We start from the raw sequence: 18363 nt of genomic DNA, 5'->3' as shown, positions 1-18363 counted from the left end.
AATGTCATGATTTTATGACCGCACTGGCCTCCAAATACTACTTCCCAAGCTCAATAATAGTTATTCACTGTTTTCTATTTTGGCACCAGTACTTCTGAATTTATCAAAAAATAAATAAAATTGTTTTATGGGATTTTCCCTTCAACTGGTTTATTTTTCTGAGGCTAAGCCTCTTGTTTCTTTTCTTTTATATGGTAGAATCAGAATTATATTAACAAATGCCTTACAAAATTGTCTTTATGCTTTATCACCAAAAAAGAAGCTGAAGACCAAAAGGGCTTATAGAGGTAACTATATTGTTAAGAAATAAACAAATAAAAGAAATAGAATATGATCATTCTAAGACCTTCCCAGATGAAGAGAATGACCTTCAAATCCTTCCTGGATTTTAACTTGCAAACAGGCTCTCATCTGTGCGTTCAGTCATCAACCTTGTGTGGAAATGTTTTCCACATCTTATAAATTATATTCCATCTCTAACAAAGTTTAAATCCTAATTTCACCCAATCTTCCAAATGATAGTTGGGCTATACAATTCCTTTGACAAATTCAGTGTTTCTTGCTATATTTTCTGTGATCTGACTCTCTAAATGGCTAGTCAGAAATCAGACATAAACTTCTCCTATGCCCATTATTGATGTCACGAATACCAAGGAAAAGGTGATTTGGGTGCTAGCACTTCCATTAAAACAAAGTGAGTATCATATTCCAACACATGAACCCTGTTATGCAGGTGTACAAAAATAATAATAAAATTTAGCAGTTTCTAAATTTGTTTATCCTATAGGATGTGTTGAATGTTTTTTCCATCTGAAATGTTCGTAGAATTTTAAGATCTAATGGCAACCAAAGTTGCATATTCTATCAACTGCATATCCTTGCATATAACATGGATCGTGAAAATTGACAATCAAATGTCATCCTGATTAAGCCTCATCAATTTTGTCCTTCAAATACTTCAACACAGCCTTTGTCCCACGAACCACGATAGTTCGTCTAATGCTGCCAAAATATAACTGTTAGAGACTATATTTGCAATTAAAAAATTATAGAAGTACACATACTGTTACCTTCTTAATGGATTTCCATCCAGTCTCAAACTCCTCAAGCATATATCAAGACGTCCCTGACATAAAGACACATTGTCATGAAAACATACTCTCAGAAAATAACTATTGTAATGTTGCATAATGGTTTACCACATGCTTACAAACTTCCAATATATAGTCCCTTAAGGCCATAGCACACTGTCAGACTTATACTATGAAAAAATGTCACAAAATCTTACAAAAACTTTCCAAGAAGGTAACAAAACCCTGGAAATCAGAACATACGCCAACTGGACAACCTTACATAATAATGTTAAAAGAGTTTGATCTAGCATAATGATGACAATATCACAGTGTAATGCTACAACATACAATAGTTATTAGCATCCTTTTCAGAGTCACAATTTCAATGAGAAATGGTTTTGATGCATCCACATTATCAACATCCATAGGTCGGGGTTCCTCCACAACATTAGACCTCATATGCCTATGCAAATTCAAACTAAGAGCAGAACTATCAGTTAAATCATCAATATTAGTACATTGCTGAACACGATGTTGAGGTGGATTATCATCAATTTCACTTTCACCATTAATTTTCCACCATTTCTCTCTATATCAGGCCACCAATCTATATGAATTAAGGCCTTTGAACCATACAAACCTTCATGGTGCACAGCGTTGTCAGAATCTTATCACTCGAGATAACTTACATGTTTGGCACTCTTTTGTTTATAGAAATGTTCAAAAATCATATAAAAAAATTTAAGTTATGCTGAAAATAAGCTATGTTCCCCTGGGTTTCTGAGACGAGACAGCGGGACGGGTTTCCAGGATGGCAAAAGATTTTGTCAATTTTAGGGACAGGGGTGGGAGGTAATTTATTAACCTGAAAATAAACTATGTTCCCCCGAGTTTCCGGGATGGGGACAGCAGGGGACAGCGGGATGGATTTCTGAGACAGCAAAAAAAAATTGTTGATTTTGGGGACGGCAAACAGGGACGGCTATAAAAATATAGCAATATTCTAAAATATATTCTGAGATTTGCAAATATACATGTTATTCAGATGAAACTAAGCACAATGCATGTCATTTAAACATTATAACCATATATATATATATATATATATATATCAGTTATTACAAACATAATAAACAAATATTTATTGATATTTTAATTTTCAAAGAATAATATAAATACATTATATTTATGAATTAAATTATGATACATATCCTCACAACTGTCAGTTGCATAATCAACTGATGGGTTTTCTCCTATCAAAGATACAAAGTTCATGCTTTCCTCTAATGAGCATTTGGTATATTTCTCATATCAGAAGGTTAGGTAACTCACTGACTGACCTCGCAAATTTGGGGATTCACCCTTATACTTGATAGAGGCGTTGATTTTAATGACATTCTACTATTCTAAATGCGCATCATGTTGTTTCCTGGATTAAAGTGGATTTTACCCAGCTACTCTAAGAAGCAAAACTAAACCCTCTTCCATCTTTTAAGAATGGGCTCTTTATGGTATTTGAAAACTATATTTTCTCTTCTTATGTTGCTCACACAACCAAAATCATATGGGAGGACACTGGATTGATGTTTTCGGATAACAAAGTTTTATGGAATGGTTATAGCTTTTGCAGCAGTTTTAGGGCAGTTGCATCCATGTCTACTCAAGATGTACTAGTTACTTTTTGCACAGGGGATTTTTTGGATGTAATTGGCTTACCAGTCTATATTTCAATGTTTCTGGTGTGCTGCTCTAATTGAACTAGCAACATTTTATGGCCTGTTTGGAATTTCTACCCCTGAAAATTAAAATCATTTTTCTGCTCTTGCTTTCTTCTGATCTATTTGTTGGGGATTTACAGAGGTTTGTAGCAGACCAAATGCATAAAGTGCTCTCTTATGCTGTTGATAGTTTTGGCTTGTAGTGAGTATGCATGGGATGGGTATTATGCATTATGTGTTATAACTTAATCAGTTCTCAATTCCTAATGGACATGAATGTGACCAAATCTGTTTGAGCCCCACTTTCATGGAGGACTGCCTACAATAAATTTTATGTTTTAATGTTTGTTTTTTCGTTTTGATTTGCTAAACATTGGGGATGGTTGGCCATCCCTAGGAAGGTTGAGGGACGTCTGTGACACCCCCTACTGTCCCGGGGATGACCATACGTCCCCAATTTTTCCCTCTCCCGTCCCTATTGTAGTCAATAAATAATTGTAATGAGCCAATGGGTAGGATAGTATGTATTATTTGTTATATAGCCGACTTGTGCCCAATGGGTTCCTTCGGGAACCTTCCGAAAGGCCCTTCGGTGAGTATTTATACCCCCTTCGAGAAGCATTGTAATCATTAGAGATGAGCGAAGCATAATGTATTATTTGGTATATGCGAATAATAATAATAAGTTCTGCTATTCATATCTATTGTCTGTGCGTTGATTTCTTTACCCAGTATGGTAAACATTTGGAGCCATTGCCCGATGGACCTAGTACGATGACAAGCAAATGAAGATTAAATGCTGAATCAGTTGAACAAGAATAAGAATAAGTTGAAGGAAAAGGATGAATTACGCGCAGAGCAGGAAACTTTAATTTTGGCACAACAAGTTGAACGCAAACGGAGATTTCAGCAAGTTACCGACGGCCGCAAAAGCACTGAAAAGTTGTTGGAAGAGACTCGACAGCGGCTCGACTTGGTGCAAAAAGTAAGGGAGGAGTTTTTGAACCTGTGTACGCCAAGGGAAGAGAATCCAGATGGAGGGGTATCAACTTGCATGGCTCGGAGTGCTGAGGGAGCACGAGCGTGGAGTGAACTCTTCGTTCGAGATATACTTCCAAAACAAACAGCTTCGGTTGACAAAAACCCTTCTTCACCAAATAGCACAACTGTCGAAAACCGCACGTTTTGAAAACAACGCAGGTGTTGGGAACAGCACGGGTATCGAAAACAGCGCGAGTGTCCAAAACAACGCGGGTGTTGAAAATAGCACGGGTGTCGAAAACGGCGCGGGTGTGCAGAACAACGCGGGTGTGCAGAACAGCGCGGGTGTGCAAAACAGCACAGGTGTGCAGAACAGCGCAAGTGTGATACAAAACAGCGCAGGAGTGCAAAACAACGGAAGTACACAACAAAACTCACAACATCTCGTAATAATGGCAGGACCAAAAGAAAAGTTGCCTAAATTTGATGGTGAAGGAACTGCTGATCCGATCCGACATTATAAAATATGTGAAACGATCTGGAGGGCAAATGGCATAACAGATGAAAACGAATGGATCCAACAATTTCCCGCTACCCTACGGGGTGTTGCGATTGATTGGTTTACTGAGACAAATCCACAAAAGTTAAACAGTTGGGATAATATTAAGAAGGAATTTATCGCGAAATTTCAAATATTGCGAGACGATAATGAGATTGTAGTGGAGATATTCAATACTAAGCAAGGGAAGAATGAAACAGTCCGAGTCTTCGCCAGGAAGTTAAAGGGCTTGATCAATAAAATGGAGAATAAGCCGACTGATGGGCTACAAAAGAGATGGTTCATTGAAGGCCTTCGCCCGAAACTACAAAAGAAGATGTAGATTGTACCACCATCGACATACATTGAAGCGTACAATCGGGCAATGAACCTCGAAAGTGATCAGAAGACAAAGAAGAAGAAGAACAGCTTGTCCGATTCAGATGACGATGCATCTTCAGGAGAAGATAGCAACGATGATGAGGGCAGCAACAAGAAGGTCCGTGCCCTCCAGAAGGACATGATTCAGATGATGCAGTTCAAGAACATGAACAAGGAGACTAAGGGCAATGAGCTATGGTGCACGGAGTGCAAGAAAGAAGGCCATACGAAGGGATCCTGCCCGAAAGAGCAATTTTGTGAGATCTGCCAGATTCTAAGACACTCGATAAAGGAATGCCCTTTCAACCTGAAATCAAGAACACCACAACAAGTGTTCCTCACGCAGGAAGCGTCCGCATCAAGAGGGAGCAGGAACACCAGTACGGAAGGTGCCACATCGAGCGAATACAGAAACAACCGGCACGGTCAAAACAACAGCAGCAGCAACAACAACAATACCGGCAATAACAATAATGGCAGGAGTCGAATTCAGTATGATGTGAATGGCCGACAGATAGTTCAATGCCACGCATGCAACTGGTGGGGTTACTTTGCCCGAGAGTGCACAACGGCGAACACACCGAAGTTGCTATGCCGATGGTGTGGACCTGGCAATCATGACAATGCTAAGTGCCCAAAGTCCAGAGTAAACTTGATTACTGTCAGGATGGACGAGGAAGAAGTCCTATCAATCACTCGGAAGCAGGCGAAACTCTACCCAGATCCGACGGAGGAAAAGAAGAGACTAGAGGAAGCCCGTGCAGAGATCCAGAGAGCAAAGCAGGTAGAAACAGCACACCTAAAGGACACGCTTGGTACTTCTGTACGAAACTACGCAAAACAGAACATTGTATGACAAATATTGCAAGCTGAGGTACCCGTCAGGATAAATGATCTGTTGCTCACTATGCCTCAGCTTCGTACGGCACTCACCAATATACTTCCAATTGCTAAGCAACCAGTAGAGCAAGAAAAGGAGAAACAAGGGGGCGCAAGTGCAAAAGACCCGATGCTGTTAGCTCTTTCATCCGGACGCTATCCGGCGATTGTCGAAATGGGCATTCTAGGGACTGTACTAACAGACACGATCGTGGACGGAGGGTTTGGTGTCAATGTGCTACCAAAGGATACCTGAAAAAAGTTGGGACAGCCGACATTGTGGCCACCTACCTTCTAGCTGCTAACGGCCAATCAATATGGAATCAAGCCATTGGGAGTCCTGACAACACAACCAGTGACGATTGGAACACAGCCATTCTTGTTGGATTTCGTTGTGATCCCACTGAAGCGGAGAGGATATGATGCCATTCTGGGCCGGGGGTGGTTGATACAAGCCAAGGCGAAGCACGATTGGAAGAAAAATACTTTATCACTTGAAAGCAAAGGGTGAAAGTACGTCATCGATCTACACACTCAAATGGTTGGGAAAGAAGCTCTATCGTCAGATTCCAAAGAAGAAGAGGATGAAAGGAGGCAGAATATGGAACCAGATTAGGAGGGAGTCCTGCGGTTGGAAGGAGGATCGACAGACGACAATCTGGATTCGATGAACGGTCTTTACCACTGGCAGATAGAGGATTATGAGCTCTTTTCGAGTTGTAATATGCTAAGGATCGACGATCGTGGACGGAGGGTTTGGTGTCAATGTGCTACCAGAGGATACCTGGAAAAAGTTGGGATAGCCGAAATTGTGGCCACCTACCTTCCAGCTGCTAACGGCCGATCAACATGGAATCAAGCCATTGGGAGTCCTGACAGCACAACCAGTGACGATTGGAACACAGCCATTCTTGTTGGATTTCGTTGTGATCCCACTGAAGCAGAGAGGATTTGATGTCATTCTGGGCCGGGGGTGGTTGATACAAGCCAAGGCGAAGCACGATTGGAAGAAAAATACTTTATCACTTGAAAGCAAAGGGCGAAAGTACGTCATTGATCTACACACTCAAATGGTTGGGAAAGAAGCTCTATCGTCAAATTCCGGAGAAGAAGAGGATGAAAGGAGGCAGAATATGGAACCAGATTAGGAGGGAGTCCTGCGGTTGGAAGGAGGATCGACAGACGACAATCTGGATTCGGTGAACGGTCTTTACCACTAGCAGATAGAGAATTATGAGCTCTTTTCGAGTTGTAATATGCTAAGGATCGACGAAGGTAAGAAAGAAGAAAGAAATGAATGTCCAAAGGAACACAAAGAAGTTGAAGAAGGAAATGAATGTCTGAAGGAACAAAGAGAAGCCGAAGAAGGAAATGAATGTCTAAAGCAACGCAGACAAGCCGAAGAAGAAAAGGCGGGTATGACTGAAGCTGAAGGAAAGAACATACAGTACGAACCCAAAAAAAGGAAAGATTCCACGGTACGACCGTGTAGGAAGAAAGTATTATGTCGAACCACAGATATAGCAGAAAGGTACTGGCAGCAAGGAAGACACACGATACGGTCTGCATAGGCAACAAAGAGGAAGGGTTCAATAAAAGTTGTAGCAGTACAGAGTGAATGTGTTATTGACAGACAGAAGGGGCAGCTAACGGAGTCCATGGCAACGAGCTTCAGGAACAAACTGGGCGATATGGAGATGACACAGAATAAGCGTAGCAGGGTTCAACTCGGACAGTGGGTGTTCAAGTACGACGACCGGAACGAGATCAAACCAGGCAAGTTCAAAATTAACTGGGTCGGGCTGTACTAGATTCAGGAAGTGGGCGATAACAGAGCAATAAAACTATGGATGCTAGACGGAAAGGAAGTGTTCGATGTAGTGAATAGGTCAAAGTTGAATGTTTGCCATGAAAGAAGTAATGCACCTCCATGGACGAACAACTGAGAGAAGACTGTAAGTGCTGTGTATATGTAAATATTGTACATAGTTGTTCAAAAAGTGGAAAAAAAAAAGAATGATGAAAGTCCACCGTACGATTTTCTGAAGGCTGATGCACCGTACGGCGTACGACTTTATTAAAGCTTGTGTGCCGTAAAGATTTCTTTATGCACTATACGGATTTTATAGTCTGGAAGTGTACGGATTATTCACCTACTCACCGTACAAATTTTATGAAGACTAGGGGCGTACGAATTTTTAAATCTTATAAACTAGGAGCCTCAGTACAGAATTTCTAGAGGGATTGGAGCTGTGTATGATTTTTAAATGCTACCATACAGTTTTTTACCGGGCAGACACCGTACAGATTTTCAAGACAGTTCCCGTACGGATTTGTGGAGACAATACGGATTTCTAACATTTTAACAATGTACAGATTTCTTGTGAGTGGGCAGCGTATGAATTTCGAGTTCCAGCCACTGTACAATTTTCTGAATTCATCACAAGTTTTATAAAATCCGATTACCGTACAGCATACGGACTTTAGAGGGCGTATGCAATGTACAGATTTTAAAAGGAGTGGTCAGCGCACGGGTTTTAGCAAGCAGTGTACAGATTCTTTCATTAGTCATAGTATGGATTTTGGAGCCATGTCACTGTACGGATTTTCCAGCATATTCAAAGTACGGATTTTCTTAAGGTCTTAGCGTACAGATTTTGTAATCTACTTACAAATTGGCATACGAAAATTACCAACTGGAGTGCAGTGTGCAGATTGAAGGCAAACACCACCGTACGGATTTGTGAAAACATTGATCTTCAGGATGGTGGTTTAGCATAGAAGGGTGACAGGAGGTTTTCTTTATTAAAAAAAAAAAAAAAGAACGTTGACCCCGCCGGGGGCATTGCCCCCTGGACCCCCAGTCGTTACGGATATCAACCGTGGGAAGTGTGACTAGTTGATGAAACTTGGAGCTTCTACAGGCATAGTGTGCTAAAGGTGTAAACATCTTCAAAACAAGCATTTCGAGAGGGGTGTTACACTTGGAGTAGGTGTTGGCCGTGAAGCTGTCTTAGTGGATGCAGGAAGAGCTCGGGAGGAGTTGATCATCCAGTTGAAGGCAGTAAAGCGACACTTGGCTCAGGGTACCTAAGAGTTGGAAGCAGAGAAAGCAACACGGGTGGCTATCAAGGTCAGCTTGATTAAGGGACAGTCTTGTGTTAGCAGAGGCTATAGATGCATATGGGTTGGAGACCAATTTGCCTCAGGCACAGAACGAATGTGAAAGTGATGTGACAAAAGCAGATTTATCTTGTTGTAGATAGTCAGTTAATGTATTTTGTTTTGTAATTGTCGTCTGGAGACGACTTTTTTCTTTTGGGGGGATGATGCCGTAGGTAAATAGTGTAGCCGACGGGTCCCTTCGGGAAGGTTCTTGTTATGTAGCCGACGGACCCCTTCGGGAAGGTTCTTCGGAAAGTATTTACACACCCTTCAGGATTATTGTAAATCATCATTCAAGCATAATGTAATGTTTTGGCATATGCGAATAATAATAATAAGTTCTGCTATTCATATCTATTATCTGTGCGTTGATTTCTTTACCTAGTACGATAAACATTTGCGATTTTGTTTCAGGAGTTAGTAAGGTTGCACAAGCAGGCGTACTACACTCTTCGAAAGGCGCAAGCAAATCAGGTAGCAGCTAAGAGAGCTCGGGAGGAGTCAGCAGCCAAGTTGGTTTCAGAAAGAGCAGCCTGGGAATCCGAGAGGGCGGCCTAGCAATCTGAGAGAAAAGCCCTACTAGCAGAGAAGGAGCAGTTGGTAGCAGAGAAGGAGCAAGCAGCAACGAACAAGGAGAAGGAGATGGGGGAAGTTGGAGCAATGATGCAGTCCGTCCTAGAGCTTCAGATGGAAGTGGAAGTAGAGCTTAAGGTTCGGAAGGAACAAGTCTACAAGCTTCAGGTCGAGTTGAGCGATCTGAGAGCACGGACCCGTTCCCCTGCATAGCATCTATTTGGTCATTCCTTGCACAATTTTGTTGTATCGTCGTCAGGAGATGACTGTTTTTTTTTGGGGGGGATGATGTAGTCGGTAAATAATTGTAATGAGCCAACGGGTAGGATAGTATGTATTATTTGTTATATAGCCGACTTGTGCCCGACGGGTTCCTTCGGGAACCTTTCGAAAGGCCCTTCGGTGAGTATTTATACCCCCTTCGGGAAGCATTGTAATCATCAAAGATGAGTGAAGCATAATGTACTGTTTGGCATATGCGAATAATAATAATAAGTTTTGCTATTCATATCTATTGTCTATGCGTTGACTTCTTTACCCAGTACGGTAAACATGTAATGACCCTTACTATAAAGGCCACTGAAACCCTCAAACTAGACTTAGGAATTTTGTCAAACAGTTGGCATGTAACCGAATAAGGCTGCAATATTACTAATTGTTGTACAACGAAACCTCAATATATGATGCCAATAATGTATGAACAACAATTCACTACCAATCTAAGAGATAGATGACAATATGAAACTCAATGCAATTCTGATTTTATGACAGCAAATAGAATTGATTACAATGAGAGACTGTCACAACTATGCACTTCTAATACATCAAGCTCTTGACAATGCAATGTTATGACATGAACAATAACCCAGTTCAGATTTGGAATGCAAATGACGAAACTTTTACAACAGTTATTAATGACTGGAAATAACTATTTATGCAATGACAGTGCTGACTGTTCTAATCCATAACATGCAATATTTTGGCAATCAAAACTTCAGTTTGTGCACCTGGAATAGCTCCAATTTTGCCGGATATGAATGCTGAATTAATGCCACACGAAGACCTCACAATCTGCCCCAAACCGACTCACAAAATTGCTGCTGCTGCCCAACTGACAGGGCCGTACAGGTACGGCCTGGTACGGCTGCTAGATAAAAATATTGCAGTGTTTTTTTCACTCCAAAAACAATAAATCTGGGCGCCTAGGGTTGCTGAATAACCCCCTAAAATATGAAATTCATCCGTCAAACCAATTAGGAGTTATGAGCAAAAAAAGTGGGTCCAAACCCTGGACTGGCAGTCTGATAATAATGCACAACTGTGTCTTCAAACCCTGTTAATCAATCCACAAATGCTAGGGCACAACTGAAACCCTTATTCCAACCAAAGTAAACCCTCATAACTAAATCTCAATGAAGTCCAAATGAGATGGCTGAATTACCAACTCCTCAAATGCAACAATTCAGGTGATATTTCACAACCTCAAAGTCGCCAATCCAAGGGAGTGATTCGTTCCCAAAGATCAAATAATAATTTGCAGACCCAAGAGACTACAAATTTGCTCCACAATGGAAGAAGTAGAAGAAATCTCAAATCCAAGCATGTCCAAAATGAGCGGCCCAGCCCTCTATTTATTCACTTTTCTAAGAAGTTGCTAGAACTTCTAGAAACATCCTTTATAAAATCTCATTATAATGCACTTTTTCTAGAACTTCTAGAAACATCCTTTATAAAATATCATTATAATGCACTTTTTATAATAAAGTAATTTTATAAAATAAAAAGTGCAACTCAACTTAAAATTATAACATGTAGGCCCCAATAACACATAATAATAAAATATAACCTCTTAACACTTCTTCAAGAGCAAGATATGACCATCTGATCCGCAGAATTGACTCTCTCTCCACACCATTTGCCTACGAGAGTCTGGAATAGGCAAAATCCATGATCAATGTCATGTCGAACTAAAGAGGGGACATTACAAAACACCTACGTCTCTGGGATGTCTCCAGGCAATTCTTGGATTTTGGGAATGGCTGGAGGATGTCCCATACCCATCCCCCTATCCTGGGGACGTCCTTGTTACCAAAACTTGGCCTTTTTGGGCGGGGACACATCCCCAAGGAACATAGAAAATAAATGAAGTTGAACTCTCTGGTGTAGTATTAATAAAAACAACTGCAAGTTTTTCAACAAATTGTCAGCGACTAATTTGGCTAGTAACTCACCAATATTTTTGGCTTGTGAAAACCAATGTGAAAGACACAAACTTTTCCAATTTCTAATATTTTTTCGGACAGCCATATTGACATTATTCCTTACTATAACTTTTCAAGGCTATGATCCCTCTAAAGCCATAAAGATTCATTTGATGGCTAGAATTGAGCCCTGAACCTTCAAATACATAACTGCAGCATCCTCTTGAAATGCAACACCACTTCCCATTAATGTCTTTTTTATCACCTTGCCCATCATACCAAAGGAAACTCTTAAGTTTTCTGACATTGCCTCCAACACTGGCAAAAGATCATGCAGAGGCATAATATATGCTGAATGAAGACAAAACTTTTTGACAAACTGTAATTCTATCAGCTAGTGAAACATGGCCCTGACACTCACCATTCTTTATTTCAATAGTTTTATACCTATTCACACCTTTCTTTTAAAGATGGATCTACAAAAAATGTATGCCCAAACATTTGACAATTTTACACTATCCATCTCATGCCAGCTCCATTTCATAAGCCAACATGGGGTCTCCTTCCAACTCAATACTACAAATTTACTTGAGGAAACCTTTGAACCCAATGCATCAAAATATATGTCATCTCTTCTAAGTAAATTATTAAAAAAAAATCTTAATATAGAATAAGAAACAGGTCTTTTCAGCAAACTAATTCACTATTATCAAGAACTAGAAGGGTTATTCCTTTTACACAAAGGCAATACAAAATTCTCTTCAAAGATATTGCGAGGATTACAATGTGTAACAAACAATGATGTCCCACGAGACAACCATCTAACTGATCTTACAAAGAGAAAACAATCGATCATTTCATCATTAATTTCCAAGTGGTTTGAAGCATCTTTAAACAACATTTCCACATCCTACAAAATTTATCATTAAAACACAATGCTCTTAGCCATAGATTTAGGATTAGTGAAGATGCACAAATCAGATTTTAAGTTAGGCTTGAAAAGTTTGTAGCCTTGACCCATAGACCTGACCGGCTTTTATAGCCAAGAGTCACAAGTCTTAATAGCTGGCCTTGGCCAAATCTGTGAAAAATAATCACATAATAAACTTGATATTTTCAAACAAACACCATAAAAAACAATTTTCATACGCTTTTTAATTGACTAGACTTTCTTAGTCTATGCCAAAGCTAAGTTCAAAAAAAAACAGTATGTTGAGTTTATGCCGAGTTTGAGTTGCAATACTATGCTCTCACCGTCATCATTATAAAACTCCACTCATTTCTATCAAATGACTTTTCAAGATTTAGTACAGCCATACAAGCATCTTTCTAGGTCTTTTGGTCCAATCCATTCATTCCACCTAAAATTAAGTTCTCTCAAATATCATCATTAACCGAACCATTTGTGAAGGGAAGATAATCATACAACAAACACTTATGAGCTTGCAATATGGATCGCCAAAGGAGACATTCAAAAGACTTATCAGCATCAAATTCTTAATTATTGCCTTGTCCCCATCTTTGAATAATAATTAAATCACACGTTTGCTAGTTTACTTTCCCAAGCAACCAATTTCAAAGTCTTGTTGTAAGAATCCATCAAATAAGAAGAAATCCAGCCTATATAATTTTTAGAGGGATTCAATAAGAAGACTATCATAACCAAGATATCTATCATTCTTAAAAGATTTAATGATTTTGAATATATCATCTTCTCTTAGGTCCTTTTCCAGTTCATTAGCAACTTCTATTTTTTTAGGGATGACTCTAGTACATAAATTTATAGCCTTCTTATTTTTCAAACTTTTACATTCAAAAGTGAGAAGACTCTTATACAAGTCCAAGAACATTGGATGTCCACTTCCAGAGGATCTTACAGAAAAATGTCTTATTTTGTGCTGTACCAAACGGCACACCTCAACAATATAGACTTTCCGCCCTACTTAGTACCAAACTACCACCTTACCAATCATCACTGCCACCATGCTAGTTGGCACACTACCACTATGCCAATCAGCACTACAACCATTCTAGTTGGCACACCGTTACTGCCACATGGCATAGCCACTCGACACCACCACCCAACACTACCACCCTACCACTTGGTACCACCAATTGGCACTACCACTGTAAAATGGTTATCAATGCACAATATAGCATGAATTTAATTGTACCAACATGACATTCATGATAGTACCAGAACACCAAAATGGCGAGGAAATGTTATTACTTTATTGATTACCAAAAATATGAGTACATCATACATATTCCAAAGTTCTTATATAAAGGTCGAATGGTTGGGAAAACCAATGGACGCATCCACCCGCTTCTTAACTACCCTCTCCCGACAAAGCTTAACTAGTTCTAATTATAACATTACTTTATTATGTACTACATTTAGTCCCGACAACTACACAACAAAACTAAAAAGAAAATCAAACTTCAAGAATTAGGTTGTGAAGACATCCCTGGACTCGGGGCTCCACGAAGATGTAGGAGATCCCATTCAGTAGCCTTCTGCTTGGTACAAAATCCTTAGAGTACATGCAACGCATCCATCTTCTTGTCTTCCACTGCTGCTAATTTCTCTTCTAGGTCAGTATTTTCCATCTTCCATTTTCTTCTAGAACAACTTTTGCTTCTTTCCATTTGGCTTGTCAATTCCTTTCCCTATTGAAGTTCCAAGTATGTCTTTCTAAATGCTACCTCCATTTCTACAAGTGAGGGCATGAGAGGTGGTTGCTCAAGTGCCCGAGGGTACTGTATGTCGAGCCTTCCATATCTCTGCTACTTGTTCATGTATGACCCCACTTTGCATAAATAAACTCCAATCTGTATAGCAGTCGGTCCTAATAATTGCTACTAGTGACTTTACTGCTTTGATGGTGGCATCCAAGTTCTGCCCCTAAGCCTATGTTATAATCTCCTTAGTAACCCATTCCATTCCCTGTAACTCTTTGATGAACTTTTCATCTTTTTCTTCAATTGAGAGTGTTGCTAGTGTTGCTTCTAATGGTTCCAACTCCAAGTGCTCCTCCTAAGTTTCCATTCGATCCATTGTGTCTATCTCCAAGGGTGCAAGTGAAGGGGGAGGTATCATTTCAAGATTTCCCAACAATTAATCTACTTTTGCCAATAGTGTGTCCTCATCTTGTGCTACTTTCATCCCTCTACTTGTTCCCTCTGAAGCCTTCCCCCCTTGTACTTCCTTCTTGCATGTGGCTTGAACCCATTCCTCTGCATCGTACTTCCTGCACAAACTTTGTCTACGACATCTATAATACCCTCTATACCAACATCCTCCATACTAATTGTTGGTAAATAGATTTGTCCTTCGAAAAAGAAATGCAATAATGACTCAAAATGCCTGAATGACGACACAAATCCTACTAACAGTTGGATAGATTATCATTGCATTTATAATCTTCCTCTAAATCAAATCGAGAGGTACAACTCCCTCTTAGAAGATATTCAATGAATTAAACACCATTGTGTATCTTTAACCTGAAGACACAAAGGTTTCCTGACATTCATTCATAAGCATTAAATGAATGTGATTGCTAGATTTACAATAAGGTAAGAAGGAAAGATCAGCAGACGGCCATAGGACCACTTAATAAGCCTTCCATATGCAGAGGAAAGCAGAGAGGGATTAAATATCTCATTCTACAAACAATGAAATCACAAAACTGAGTTTGAAAGAGGGCAGAAAGACCATATGATCACATTCAACCAGAAAAACAAGTACCCGGACCTCAAGATCTAGCATGCACGTATATTTCTCTTTAATTCAAAAGCATAACAAAATGACAGCATTATCATTTCATCTTTGTCATCACAATTTTTGTACAAAAGTAAAATAACTACTCTATATTCCCCTTTATTACAATCAAAAACACTATATTTCCCTTCCCCCCAACAGCTACAAAACTCCCAAAACAGAAAAAGTAGCCCCTCTTCTTGTGATACTGCTACTTATTAAATACTTGGCTCTCATAATAATTCAGTTATCATCGTAATTGATTCTTGATACTCTATAAAAAAAAATTAATAAAACTCTTACAAATAGCCCCCTTCACTTCTCAGTACCAACCTTATCAGATTACGTTTCAATTCAATTTATTAGGAGTTAATTGCATTCAGGCTTGCATTATTGAATTGTAATGGTAAGAATACCGCAGGTGAAGCAAACCACTTAGAGGACATGATAAATATATGAGAACCTTCTAATTGTCACAGATGGCATGATTCACACCTTGGGTACCCACTTATCATCACTCATGACTCCTTTCAATGTGCATGTGATTTCTTATTCACATCAACATCCTTTCATCCAACTGGGGTATGTAAGCATCTACCATGTTGATGGCATCTCCTCTACTACGACATAGATGTTGACCTCAACTTTTATGATTGCACAAGGCCCGAACATGATGTTGAATAAGTTACATTAAAATATGTGAAGCATTCCTCATAAAACCAAGCATATCCTTCCTTTATGATTTTGTCAAATACTTTGCGATCAGTCTTTATGGTTGACTAGAGATAACTGAGTGAATTTTAAAAGTCTCAAATCTTAGCACCTCTCGGTCAAGTGATTAATTAAGAGCCTTACTTCCGAAGGCCTTAATCTAGCTATGTATCTCATGGTTTCAAACCATTCTTGTTTGACTTGATATATCTGCAAGCTTGAACATTTTCCATAACCGCTTTGCATGTGAAATATGAAGCCACAACTTTATTTCCAATCATGCCTATTTTCGAAGCTTTCCATGCATCGTGCCTGTGAGAGTGATTCAAGCTAAGAGGGTCGAGCATGATATACACAATATTGGTTTTGGAACATTCGTCTTTCAAATCTGCATTATGGTAGCCAATTGTGAATTCTAGCATACTCGTTGTCATTTAATGGATTACTTCAAGGCTTAGCCATCTATTGGGTGCTTGGCACTATCAAGCCATGTTGCTTCAAAATGGGAGTCTCGAGTCTTTTGTTTCATCGAGCCTTCCCTCATCGCATTCACCCTCACTTACATATTGGGGGTTAACCCGATGGCCTTTTTGTTAGAGAAGATGTTGGACATTATGCTCAAAGTGATCTCTTGGAGGGGTGATATTTTGTATTGATCTCCACAAGAAACATAACCCAAATGGTATGCAATCGAGTTTGATGCATTACAACAAACAGTCGGTGATCATCTCCATGTCGTCACTTTTTGTGATTTGCACAATAGACTGATATGATTTGATAATCCCAATTTTTTTGTGCATAACCAATCAAGGGCATCATCAATTTATTGGTACAAATTAATTATATCTTTCTTCCTATTGGGTCAAATTCATTGCATAGACCCACAACCGATTATTTCAAGATAATACCTAGTTTTCGATCACACTGTCAAGAATGTTTGCTCACGAGCTTCAAAGGACTTTTCAACCAATTACATATCTCAACCAGTTGGGATTGTTTCAATGCTCTTGCAAGTTCTACTTCACTCCCACAAGACTTAGTTATTGCACTCGAGGCCTTTTCTTGTAGACACAATTCTTTCCCAACTTTGCACTTGTATTTAAATATTAATGATCATGAAAGCATTTATAATATATATGTCACCTCTAGATGTGTTTAAGAATTTAATGTTCAATGCTATCTCTTCAGGTTGTGATCGAGAAGTCGCCACTATTTGCATCTTCTTGACTATTGTGAAATAATATACTTCAAATCTTCAAGACATCATGATCCAAAACACTAGAAAATTGGATTTCTTTTGAATCACCAAATTTAAACTCTGATTTTGAACCTTGAAGTTAAATCAGAATTCAGTTTAGAAATGACAAATCTTAAATCTGGCTCTGAACTCTAAACCTTGAAGCTAAGGGCTCATACTTTGAAAACTTGAACTTGAACCAGGAACCTTGAACTTGAACTTTCGAATATATGAATTTGCATTTCGAACTTTTAACACTGAGTCATAAAACTGAACCTCTGATTTTGAACCTTGAACCAATGAATCTACATTTCTTCTGAACCAGTGAATTTGTATCTGAACCTGTATTTCAAGCCTAACGATGGTCAACATCTGAAATTGAAGCTTGAACTTTGGCTCTACAAACTCGAACTTCGAACAATGTGAACCTTTGAACTTGAACTTGAAACTCAAGGTTCAAGTTCAAGTTCAACACGATCCTAGAACACCGATTCTTCATAGATCACACCTTACAAAGGCATTGTTAGCAACAAAAACCAACATGAAACTGAAACAATTTCCCCATAGGACCAATTTACAAAGTTTAAAAACTTTGGTGCGAAAGCATCCTTACACTAATCATCTTCATACCATCCTCCATACCAACGTTCTACATACCAACATCCTCCATACCCACATCCTTTGTACCAACATCCTCCATACCAACATCCTTCATACTAACATCCTTCGTACCAACATCCTTCGTACTAACATCCTCTATATCATCCTTTGTACCAACATCCCTCCTATTTTTAGTCGTACAGTAGTCCATACTCTAGTGCACCTCCATACTCCAATCCCCTATACGAGGAATGTCCTTCGTATTACAATTCCCTTGCGTACTCCTAATCACCATACTCATACTCCAAAGTTGCGTACGGTGTTTCTTGGTACGTGATTTTCTTTTTCCCATACCATTGTTTTATTTCTCCATCTTCTATATTTACGGTTGCATTTTTTATTTTATTATTTTCCCTTTAGTTCTTCCTTTTTATCTTCCCCTCCTTTACCTTCTCTATTATTTCCTCCAACTTGCTTTTTTCTTTTCTCTATGGAATAAATAGCAGAAGACTCCTCCCTTTTTGATTCTTCCAACTTAGCCTCCTC

General features: G+C 39.2%; 1 protein-coding gene across 3 annotated transcripts in view; it reads right to left on the bottom strand.

The window, feature by feature from the left end:
* Positions 1 to 263: 263 nt before the first annotated feature.
* Positions 264 to 18363, bottom strand: part of LOC149541067 (Leucine-rich repeat (LRR) family protein) — a 243758-nt gene continuing 225658 nt past the window's right edge. For all 3 annotated transcript variants that reach the window (XM_089802058.1, XM_089802059.1, XM_089802060.1), the window contains exons 20-21: positions 1071 to 1126; positions 264 to 1002 (exon numbers count right to left, since the gene is read on the bottom strand). In XM_089802058.1, coding sequence (XP_089658184.1) covers positions 927 to 1002; positions 1071 to 1126 — 132 coding nt within the window. In that variant the 3' untranslated portion in view covers positions 264 to 926. The remainder of the gene's footprint in view (positions 1003 to 1070; positions 1127 to 18363) is intronic.

Source organism: Cupressus sempervirens, chromosome 9 (genome assembly GCF_028749045.1).
Source record: "Cupressus sempervirens isolate cs-2001-9-10 chromosome 9, ASM2874904v1, whole genome shotgun sequence".
Taxonomy (NCBI): domain Eukaryota; kingdom Viridiplantae; phylum Streptophyta; class Pinopsida; order Cupressales; family Cupressaceae; genus Cupressus; species Cupressus sempervirens.
Note: the sequence above shows the minus strand (reverse complement) of the source record. Positions and strands in the feature narration are given on the sequence as shown.